The 12363-nt window shown below is 45.5% G+C and overlaps 1 protein-coding gene across 1 annotated transcript in view; it reads right to left on the bottom strand.

The window, feature by feature from the left end:
• Window positions 1–12363, bottom strand: part of sorcs1 (sortilin-related VPS10 domain containing receptor 1) — a gene marked incomplete at its 5' end in the record, with an annotated part of 227137 nt that overhangs the window by 87242 nt on the left and 127532 nt on the right. Inside the window, one exon of the mRNA XM_083980323.1 lies at window positions 7442–7541. Coding sequence (XP_083836449.1) covers window positions 7442–7541 — 100 coding nt within the window. The remainder of the gene's footprint in view (window positions 1–7441; window positions 7542–12363) is intronic.

Raw genomic sequence — 12363 nt, 5'->3', positions numbered from 1 at the left:
CCTAAGTGACAGTTAACGGGAGGGACGGCGCCGGCAGGCTGCCTCGCCGCCCTCCCTCATTGTTCATATGGTTCTGTATGTTCTGCTTGTGTTCACTGTTCTGTGGATGTGAAAAATGTTTTTATTAAAACATGTTACTCCACTAACAGAGCAAAAATTCCCCCTTCCACCCCCACCATGCTCCCCGCTTGCCGCGCAGCCCCGGCCGGTGTAGCCACTGCTACACCGTCGGGCAGGCTGCCGGTGGCTTGTGTTACACCGTCACATCCCCGCAGCGGGCCCGACAGACAAGGCCCCCAGGTCACGGTTTCACAAGCACACTCACACAACACACCCTCTACCGTCCCCGTTGTGGGAGACGCGGTAGAGCGGAGCACCGTTGTCAACCGGGTAAAAGCTACCGTTGTCCCTCTATATGAGCGCTACAACCGGCGAGGCTGCACGAGAAAACATCGCTCCCCACTGGTTGTAGCGACCACACAGTTAGCCCCGCGCGCTGCTGGCCGACACCGTGTCACTTCCACGGTGCGTCCGGCTCAGCGTGTTGACCGGCTGACGAGCGATGATTGTCACCGCCGAGCTAACGGCTACAGCGGTGACAAGCATCGTTCACAACAGCACGGCAGGGCTGTGTTTCCGGACAATGAGACGGCTGCCTCACGCTCGTTTAACCCGCGCCGCTCCAGTGAAGCGGCCGGGCTAACACGAACTGTTCCCCCGGTAAACAGCAGTAGAGCGGCCAACGTGTCTGACCGCTCTGGTTCTGTGACTGTTATTTCCACGGGCGGATCTAACAGCAACAGAGACGCCATGACGGTCAAGTGCCGGGCGGCGGTGGTGCGTTCAGGTGACACCACGCCGGCTCGGACAACAGAGATGCGTTCACGGACGGCCCCGAGAGCTCGGACAACGGGCCTGGTGCGTTCAGGGACGACTCAGCCCTTTCACAGAGGGCCCCCCATGGGCCAAACTCCCGTTTATGGCGGGTTTGGCGGCGGAGAGGGCCGAAATTGTGTACCACAGCTTTCTAAAAGCTGCTCCACAGCTGTCTGCGCGCCCTCTCACGTGTTTTTACGAAGCATGGCAGAGCAGCTGCGTACTGACAGACTGGCTGGACAGGACCCTCAGACTAGGATATTCTCTCCAGTTCTGCGGGCTCCCCCCAGCGTTCAGGGGCATACAAGAGATGAATCTATCCTCTCAACAAGAGATAGAGTTCCTCGAGGGGGAAATTCAGGACCTGCTATCAAAACAGGCCGTGTCAATTGTCCCTCTTCACGACAAGGAACGAGGTTTTTACTCCCCATACTTTTTGGTTCCCAAAAAGACAGGGGGCTACAGACCCATCCTGGACCTCCGTGCCCTGAACACACGTATCGGTCGCAAAACGTTCCGCATGCTAACCACAAGGAGGCTGCTGGAACTCGTCCAACCAGGCGATTGGTTCTCAACCATCGACTTGAAGGACGCTTATTTTCACGTCGAGGTGGCACCAAAACACAGGAAGTTCCTGCGTTTTGCATTCCAGGGAACAGCCTACGAATACAACAGGCTGCCATTTGGCTATTCCCTGGCCCCTCGTACGTTCAGCAAATGTGTGGACGCAGCGCTACAGCCGCTGCGCAGCCAGGGGATGAGGGTCTTCTTTTATCTGGACGACCTCATCGTGATGGCCAGGTCCAAACAATGGGCCATTTTTCACACAGCTCAGTTGATACTTCACCTGACCAAGTTGGGTTTTGCCATCAACTGGAAGAAGAGCAACCCCCAACCAAACCAGCGGGCCGAATACTTGGGGATTGTGCTCGACTCTGTCAGCCTGAGAGCCACTCTGTCGGAGTCCAGACGGACGACCCTACAGCAGGAGGTTCTCAAGCTGCAACAGGGTCCACGTGTCACAGCCTTGACCGTCATGCAAGCACTGGGGCACATGGCAGCAGCTCACCCGGTGGTTCCACTAGGACTGCTGCACATGCGTCGCCTGCAGAGATGGTTCGCCAGCCTACGCTTAGACCTCAAGAGGCAGAAGTTTCGGCTGCTGACGGTCCCCCCAACAGTGCGGGGCAACCTGCAGTACTGGGGGTCCCCACGACATTTGCTGACCGGGACACCACTAGGACGAGTGACCTCGTACACGTCGGTGTTCACGGACGCCTCCCTGATGGGGTGGGGAGGCACCTGCCTGGGGAGGGCGATAGGTGGTGTGTGGCCTCCGGGGGAGGACCGCCACATCAACCTCCTCGAGTTACAGGCAGTGTTCCTGGTTCTCCAACACTTCAGTCACCGGTTAAGGGGGAGACACGTGTTGGTGAGGACCGACAATCGCACCACAGTCGCTTACATCAACAGACAGGGCGGTGTACATTCCGCTGCCCTGTTAACGATGGCGGAGAACCTGTGGTCATGGGCTTCAGAGCACCTACAATCTCTGAGAGCCCTCCACGTTCCAGGAATCGAGAACAGGGGGGCCGACCTCATGTCAAGGGGCGGCCCCCTGGAAGACGAGTGGAGACTGCAACCAGAAGTGGTACAGCAGATCTGGACACGATTCGGGAGGGCAACGGTGGACCTGTTTGCCAACAGGTCGAACACCCACTGCCCCCATTGGTTCTCCCTGAGTCCGCAAGACCATCCACCCTTGGGGGTGGACGCGTTTGCACACGCTCCATGGCCAAGAGGGCTTCTTTATGCCTTCCCCCCCCTCCGTCTCATCCCCCAGCTACTGGAGAGAGTGAGAGTGGAGCGGCTGAGGGTCATTCTGGTGGCTCCCGACCGGCGGTCGGCTCCGTGGTACGCAGAGCTGACCACAATGATGGCGGCCCCACCATGGCCCATTCCCCAAATCCGGGGGGCACTGTCACAGGAGGCAGACGCGATACAGGCGCTGCCAACCCTGGGCCAGCCGCTTCAAGCCTGGGCCCTGAAAGGGACAGGTTAATGCGGACTGGGCTGACTGCGCAGGTGGTGAAAACCATCCAAGCGGCTAGGGCTGGATCCACCATTGCCTGTTACAGGGCTAAGTGGTTAGGTTTCCAGCATTGGTGCGAAGAGAGGGAAGTGGACCCACTGACATGTTCAGTGGGGGACACTCTTTCCTTTCTACAGCTTTTGGTTGATAGAGGGCTGTCTCACGCGACTGTTAAGGTTTACGCTGCAGCCATCTCATCATGCCATGAAGGGTTGGGCGGAGGTCCAGTCTTCGCCCACCCTCTGGTAAAACGGTTCCTGCAGGGGGTCAGAAGGCTACGACCAGTGGCACGCACTTCTGTACCACAGTGGGAATTGCCACTGGTGCTCGAGGCCCTCACAAGGGACCCCTATGAGCCTTTGGAACGCTCCTCCTTAAAGGTGTTGTCGTTCAAGACAGCGTTGCTTCTTGCTCTGACATCAGCCAAGAGAGTGAGCGAATTGTGTGCCCTGTCAGTCCAACCGAGTTGTTTACTCCTTCGCGGGGACCGCAGTGGTGCCATCCTTAAACCGAACCCCTCCTTTCTTCCTAAGAACATAAGGAGCTCATTTCGGTCCAGAATCATCCAGTTGGAGGCTTTTCACCCTCCCCCTCATGAGGATTCGAGGGAGGCGAAACTGCATCTCCTATGCCCTGTGCGTGCGTTGACATACTATGTCGACCGAACAGCCACTGTCAGGAACACCGACCAGTTGTTTGTGTGTTATGGTGACGGGACGGCTGGCAGAGCCCTGTCCAAGAAACGCTTGGCGAGGTGGCTGTGTGAATGCATCCTCTCAGCCTACAGTCAAGCGGGTCGAGAACCGCCCACGGTGGTCCGGGCGCACTCCACAAGAAGTGTGGCGACGTCTACGGCCCTGTTCAGTGGTGCGAGTGTTGAGGACATATGTACGGCGGCATCGTGGTCTTCACCCTGCCCGTTCATAAGGTTCTATCTCTTGGATGTATCAGGCTCCTTCTCCAGGTCTGTGCTCACTGTAGGGTCACAGGACATGTGAGAGGAAGGATGTGTCAAGTGTTTTAAATACTTGATCCCCACAGGGTGTCATGCACCTGCATTGGACTGTGCTCTGCTAGGACACTGTCAATGAGGTGCGCAGGAGGTTTAGAGTTGAGACCCCTGCGAGGTTAGACCACAACTTCACCCAGCCTAGTCAGGTGCTGCTAACTGGGATGAAGTTGGACCCGTTATCACTCCATACGGTGGTTAAGATTAATAAAGTGGTGACTGGGTCTTGGTACCTGACCGGTAGCTGGTGTGGTCAGTGGGCGGAGCCTCTCCCGCGGCAGGGAGTACATAAATCGGGGCTTCGCCTACTGTACCCATAGAGTCCAGTAGAGGGCGAAGCCTGTGTGAGATATAACGAAGGTTACGATATAGTAACCCTAGTTATATTAACACAGGCGGAGCCCTCTACTTAGGGCCCTGCCGCTCTTTCGCCTTACGCTGAAGTTTGGTGGAATGAGGGCAGCTGGCGGTGCATCTGCTTATATAGCCCGCTAAAGGGCGGGAAAGGTAGGCACGCCATACTGGCCGGCTACGTACATGCAAATTTCAGTGGGCCATCGCGCGTACGCGATTGGAGGAGGGATATACCCATAGAGTCCAGTAGAGGGCTCCGCCTGTGTTAATATAACTAGGGTTACTATATCGTAACCTTCGTTTTGTATTGCTGACTTTAGATTATGAAATCTTGATTAACTGATTGTGCATATGCAAATGATTTAAAGTAAGTTAAGTTACATCAATTGTCTGTCTTTAGCAGATCTGTCATTTCACTGTATATAATCGCACTTTTATTGTTGTGGGTTATCTTTTCACTATCTTGTATCATCTACCAGCAAACCTCAGTCTCTGTCTGCTCCCTCCTTTGGTCGTACCTCAGCCTTCTGATCACTAGCCTGTTGTATTTTACTGTTACACATTATCTTTACATCTCTAAGTAGCCCATTAATGCTGTGGGCATTAGCTTAAGTGTTTAATTAGTGTGACACAGGTGCTACATTGATTTCCTAACCTGCAACTACAACTACAGCAACCATATGATGATAATTTAGAAACTGCAATACTGCAATCACTGCAATATATCACATATCAATTGAAACAGAGTCTTAATCATCCAATAATCATCCTGTACTTGCTTCCTCTCTGTAACATCATCCATAATCATGTTCTCCAGTTCCATATGTCGACGACATCCAGCTCTATACATCCACCAATTCCATCACTTCTACCACCCACGCCGCTCTCACCTCCTGCCTCAACCACATTAAATCATGGATGCATCATAACTTTCTGAAACAAACAACAAAACAGAACAGAAATCCCTCACAAAATCTGCTGATGACTTCACTCTCTCCATTCGTCCCTCCCTTTCCTTCTCTGCTGCTGAAATCCTTATCCACGCATTCATCACCACAAGACTCCACTACTGCAACAGCATCGTGTATGACCTCTCATCCAAAACCCTCAATAAACTCCAATATGTCCAGAACTCCGCCGCCCGTCTGCTCACTCACACTCGCCCCCATGACCACATCACCTCCGTTCTCCAAAACCTTCACTGGCTTCCTGTTCCCTACCGTATATACAGTTTAAAATTCTTTAAAGCACTTCATAACCTGGCTTCCTCTGACCTCACTGACCTCCTTGACCCCTCCTCTCCCAACCGCTGCCTCCGATCCTCTGATGCCAACCTCCTGTCACTTCCTCCCCATGACCAAGCACTGGACCTGCTGCCCCCCTCCCTCTGGAACCCATCTGCAACTGCTCTGACCTGTCCACCTTCAAGACCCTTGTCAAGCCCACCTTTTCAAGCTTGCTTTTAATGTTTAATGTTGCCTGTTTTATTCTTAATTCTTAATTGTTTTAATGTTTTTGACGTTTTAAAGCTTTTCTGTGTGTCTTGTGTTACGTTTTACTTCCTGTGACTTTGATACCCTCCTCTTAAAAAGGGAGTCTTTTTGGATTTTTTCATTAAAGACTTTGACCCCAAATGCAATGTAGATTTTGATTTGAAACATTTTTTATAAATAGCTGAAAGTTTTCCTATTCTGCTTGGAGTTGGAGGGTTTTGTCATCACCCCTCCAGCCTTATCACCTGTATTGTATTAGTTTATTTTTAATGAAGACATACATTAGGCTATTAAGTGTATTCGGCAGTCACCTGCAATCGTCTGTTCTCGGTGCAAGTGGCACTGCCGTTTTGATAAATATGTTTAATTAAGGTTTTTTTGACCCTCTCTCTTCCTGACTGTGCAACTTTTGACTGTACTTGACAATACATGTCCGTTGTCGTTTTTTTTCGTCCTATTTGATACTCTGGTGTGAAAATCCAGGTTTTGGTTCTGCTAGACACTTTATTTACCCTCTGGAGTTTGTTTTCTCATATTTCTCCACAGTTTCTATATCGTTTATAGCAGACACCCATTCCTACTAATTGTTATTTATTTCTTCTATTTATAGATTGGGTCTCGTATTTCACGTAGCCTACATAGACATCTTTGTAATTTTTTTCTATGTATTATGTGTTGTGGTTGTATTTTTTGCATTTTTTTTTGTTTTTTCAATGGCACCAGATTATGTGGGTGTCCATTAGATTTCTAATGTAATATACATTTTTTGTTTTAATGTTGTTGCATTCATTGTGACACTTGGATGGGGTTAATTATCCTATTTATACTGATGTTGTCTTGGCTCGACTCCCTTTGTTTGTGGATGGACACGCCCCCCTGGAGTCCCACACACCTGTATCTACTTATCCCTCATCAGTGTTTTGTGTCATCACACCCTGAGGAAGACCTGTGTGAGGTCGAAACGTCGGTCCTTTTTTAATAAATTATATTTTTCTACATCAAGGCTATGAGTTGAGCGACTGCTTTTTTCTTCTTTCACGTTTTACTTCCTGTACAGTGTCTTTGAGTCCTTGAAAAGCACTTTATAAATGAAATATTATTATTATTTTTAATAATAGCAAGATACGGATCCCAGCTCTCACTGTCTCACAGGCTTCATTCACCCGCTCCTTCTAATCAGCTGGATTGACACCTCTTTACTGACCTCAGGGATGTCCCAGTCACTGACAGACCACCTAACTGGAGAGAGGTAAGTCTGTGCAGTGAACACAGACATAAACATTAAGGTAGAATGCAGGGACCTCAGGGTGTGTAGCCATTCCTGTGTCTACTCTGAATCTTTGCTGCAGCTATCCATTTCACAGAATGGAGAGTATTGTGTGTGCTGCCAGCTAAATGTCTAAGTGTATTTCAAATATTATTTAATAAATGAACTACAACTGATATTGTAGCCACAGAGGGAGAGACAGTAATCAAACTGTGAATCATGAGTCAGACAACATCAATATGTCTGTCTGTGAGTGTGAACATTGTGTATCATACAAATAATGATGAGAAAACAAAAGCAAATCACACAACAATTATCAAAGTCAACAGAAAAAAAAAGAGGAACATTACCTTTCTCTTGTTGTTAGGACTCACATACAAATAACTGAGTATTGTCTTAACTCCGACTTTGTCATTCAGCTTCTGGTATGTGGCTCCGTAGTCGGTGGACCTGAAATTTAATCAGAAAGGTCTGATGAACACTTGATGAATTACTGATTACTTGGATAGAGCACTGATGCACATATGCTTGATTCAGCAGCATGAACCCCAGGGTACGGTGGCCACATCATCACCGCCACTGGTGACTTCAGCTGCTGCATTTGTAATGCACGTAAACAACACATCTTGCAATCTGAGCGATCACTATCAGCAGATATCACAGTGAAGTTCATCCTCACCGTTTAAATTGATATGGCAAACCTGTCATTGAGATGTCTTTATGAGAGTAGAGAGAAAACAATGAAGACAATGTCCTGATGCCAAACTGGAACCTTCAAGGCTGAAAAATGTGGCCATCATATAGGAATGATAAAAACTGCAGTTCCCGTAATTACCACTAGAGCCTCTTGCCAACAGTGAGTAACTTTACATCAGAAACAGAGATTTGCAGCTAAATAGTAGGAGCGTGCCCATGTTCCCTCAGCCCTATGTTCCCTCATTTCTAAGGTTTTTTTTTTCTTTCCAAAATTAGGCCCTATGTTCCCACATTTCCTTTATCATCAATTTGCATCAGATTTTATCCCCATTTCTCCCAATTTGGTAGTCAATTTCACCCAACCTATTATCCAGTAGCAGTTGACTACAGATGTAATGTAGCTTTTAGCTAAATCTGGGAACATAGGGCCCTGGGAACATAGGGCTGACCCCTTCCAACACCACTACTCCAACATAGGGTTGAGTGATGAACCCTTATACCGAAATTAAACTCACCTCCATGAGTTAGTGCAATTTAGACAACAAACTTCTACAGTAGTACAAATAGCGTTAGTAGTAGTAAACAAAGCATTAGAAAGTTTGTACAGTAAGTACACCAGGAATTCCGGACATTATTGGGGTGATTTAAGATCTTAAAAATCTAAGAAAAATCTTAGAAATGAGGCAACATAGGGCTGAGGGAACATAGGGCTGTGGGAACATAGGGACTAATTTTCTGTGAAAAAAAAATTCTTAGAAATGAGGGAACACAGGGCTGTGGGATCATTGGGCTGTAGGGCTGACCCCAGGTGGGGGAGGTGGGGAAAAACCAGTTTTGGTCCCGATGGCTAATTTCCTCTTTCATGCAACTGTACAGGGGGTGAATTTTAAAGCTATAGTGCGTAACTTCTACATGTAACTTCACCCAAGCCACTACAAGAGGAGATGATACAACGCTGATTAAGCCGTTGGGCTCCTCTAACACCTCACGGTATTTTTCAATAATTGTTCTTTTTGCATTTGGTGTCTTTGGCGACATTTCCGCACTGGCAACCCGTAACTCGTGTTTTTCCGACATGTGAAGTCGTACCAGTTCAATCTGGTACGAGTTCACGGGTCGGAAGTTACGAGTGGCCGTTATCAGAGATGGACAGAGTACTCGACCCCAGTACTTAAGTAAGAGTACAAATACTACTAGTCAAAATTTACAAGTAAAAGTAGCTCAGTCGACATGTTACTCGAGTAAGAGTAAAAAAGTACTTGCTTTTAAAGGTACTTAAGTATCCAAAAGTACATGCTTTTAAATTTACTTTAAGTAAAAGTAAGAGTAAGAGTAAATTTCTTATTTTTCACATCAATGAATTACTATAATTGTTTCTAAATGAATTTAAGGACCTTTTAACTCTTGTTTCTGAGAATGAACTCTTTGAAACCCCCTGCACTGATGTGCTGCTTTTAGGGGTTAGGGTTTCCTTCTTTGACAAACACACACAGCTTGTGTTCATATAGTATTTTAGAAAAAAGGAAAAAAAAGAGCAGACCTGAAAGTAACGAGTACTTTTCAGCCTTTCTAGAAATAGTAAAAATATTTGTCTTGGAAATGTAATCAAGTAAGAGTAATAAGTACCAAAGAAATATAATACTCAAGTAAAGTACAAATCCTCTGGATATGTACTTAAGTACAGTATTCAAGTAAATTTACTCCGTTACTATGAAAACCAAGACGTTGTGCAGCCACCACACACACACGCCAAGCACCCTGCATGTTTGTGGCCTTACTTATGGTTTCAGTCAATGACGTTTATGAATCTGATTCATGAACCACTGCCATCTCTAGTTTGCCATAATGAGCTGAAGGTGGGGTCATTCATGACTAAAACTGTTTAGTCATGTTCATCTGTTTAGACTCTGGGAACAATTACGCTCACATCTGCCCTTTTTAGCACCAGACCTTCCTCTCAGCTTGTCTCTGTAGTCTCTCTCATGCTTCAGTTTGCCTGTACTCCCACGTTTACCAGTGTTACGAGAGTCTGAATTTTCTATTTTCGCCCCTGTATCTTCTTCATTCATGTTTGAGTGGGAGTACAAAGAGACAACTTGGAGGATGGTTTTCAAACAACAGTTGTTACAAAGAAATGTATCACATGTGACTGTGTGCCATGATTAAAAGGAACTTAATGACTCTACCACTTTCTTCTTATCATGCCTGAGTCCTGTACCTCCAGAGTCAACCAGCCTCTCAGCTGGCATCTAAGCCTCGGCCACAAGCTCTCGAGCTGCCCACGATTTGGACCCAAATCCTAAGTCTTACTGATGTTCCATATGTTCCTGGGTCAGGGGTCCTGACCGGCATCTTACCTCCCTCTGAGTCTGTTCATGAGTCGACTGCCCTGGCTAACTTGTCGCCTTGTGATTATGTTTCAGAAGAGTCAGCGTAGGGATCTAATTAAACTGTAAAAACACAAATGAATTGAAGTTGTGTTGGTAAATGGTCAAATTTATCTTGATCAAAAAAAAGGGATGATGATTAAAATCATAATGTCACACCTCTCTTTTTCTCTGATAGATGCCAGTACACCATCCAGGTGCAGCTGGGCTTTGTCTATAATTAATTTGTAAAAAGTGAAAATACCAAGGTTAAATACTTAAAATCTCCCTCCAATTAAAATCATGTTTTTCATGTTGTTCACATGTTCATGTGGCATTTTTCAGATGCTAGAGGACATATCAGCAGAAAAGTAAGTCCAAAATTGCATTTCGGAATATTTCTTTTTTTTTTTATTATTTATTTATTCCACTTTGGTTCAGAGAATTCACCTTAGAAATCAACAATACATAAGTGGGTTTTTTCCCCCTCCCATCCCACCCCATGTCTCCCCCACAAACAAAACTACCAAACAAATTTACAAAACAAACAAACAAACAGACAAATAAATAAATAAAAAAGAAAAGTAAATAAACAATAAAAAATGAAATAATAATAATAGCAATCATAATAGTAACAATGTATATATATATGTATAATAGTTTAAAAAAAAAGAATTATAATTTTTTTATCCAAAATCACATTATCAGCATGAGCACATACATAAACCAGTTAGAAAAATACGTATCTTAGTCTAATGATGTACAATTCATATTCTCAAAATGCGATATAAGAGGTTTCCAGTGTTCATAGAATTTATTGGTGGATCCCCGAAGTGTAAATTTGACCTTCTCTAGTTTCAAATATGTCATCTGGGCCCGTATTCCTAAAGATTCTAAGAATCCTCTCAGAGAGCTCCTAACTTAACCTAAAAATTCCTAGCAAGGAGTCTTAGCTTAGGAGTGATTCCAGAACACTCTCAGAGAACTCTGAGCAAGGAGTGGACAGAAACTCCTATCTTAGTGAGGAGGTGTGGTTGACCCCCGTTGCTAGGTATGAGTCATCATTTCAAACGCTGTGATTGGTTGATCCATAAAGTTAGATAAAGGGGCGGTGTTTAGCTCAGTTGGTAGAGCAGTCCTATCCTGCATGTCATTCCCCCTCTTTCTGCTTCCTCTCTCTCTCTCTCAATTGTTCTGTCAATTAAAGGCCAAAAAGCCCCAAAAATATACTTTAAAAAAAGCTAGATAAAAAATATAATTTTGGTGATAATCGGCAAAGGATGGACCCTCAAATCGATAAATGTAACCATAGAATCCAATCTTATAAAGACTGTGTAATTGTAAAAAATATTTCACATAAAACAAAATATCTGTTAAATGAATAATAAGCTATACTTTAAAATTATCCTACAAAATGTGTGAAAACTTGCACAGTATTCACATAGTGAAACTTAGATTTATTTGCTTATATTAATTACCATGCTGGTAATTTTTGCACTTTCAACTTTCAACATTTCAACTCAATTTGGTATTAACGAGGGTAAAATGGCTCAGCTTTCATCAGTGTCTGTGATTGCTGACCGGCCTATAAGAAGCAGTGTTGGTTGGCTTTGAACTCTACCACAAACCAGTGAACAGCAATGGAGAAGAAAAGAACAAGGTAACCCAACTGGAACAGGAACCATCTGTAGCGTTTCATTAATTCACTGTCATCCAGTGTTTGGAGAATATCTCTCCTGCCTCTTCTGTCCACCATTTTGTCCTCTGCTTAGGGAACTCCTAAGCCACTTAAAAGTCCTCTTCCCTACTCTTAACAGATCCCACCTTAGGAGCTCTCTTAAGAGTTAGGATTCTTTAGGGATAGGCTTTTATCTTTACTAGGATCTACTCTTAACTTTTAGGGGAAATTCTAAGAAAACATCATGATTCTAAGAATTTTCTTAGAATTTGGCCACTAGGAGCAACTCTTTGCACTAAGAATCTTTGAAGGAGGTAAAGGGTCATTCCACTGTAAAAGAATTCGACAGCGAGCTATCAAGGATGAAAAAGAGATTACATTTTTCTGAATTGAGTTCAATTTAATCCTAATTCCTGGAGTGCCAAAAATGGCTATCTCTGGTGATGGTTCAATGTTCAACTCCAGTACTTCTGTTAGAAATGTAAAAAAAAATATTCAATATTCTTTTAACATAGGACAAGACCAAAACATA

The sequence above is a fragment of the Trachurus trachurus genome (genome assembly GCF_905171665.1).
Source record: "Trachurus trachurus genome assembly, chromosome: 1".
Taxonomy (NCBI): domain Eukaryota; kingdom Metazoa; phylum Chordata; class Actinopteri; order Carangiformes; family Carangidae; genus Trachurus; species Trachurus trachurus.
Note: the sequence above shows the minus strand (reverse complement) of the source record. Positions and strands in the feature narration are given on the sequence as shown.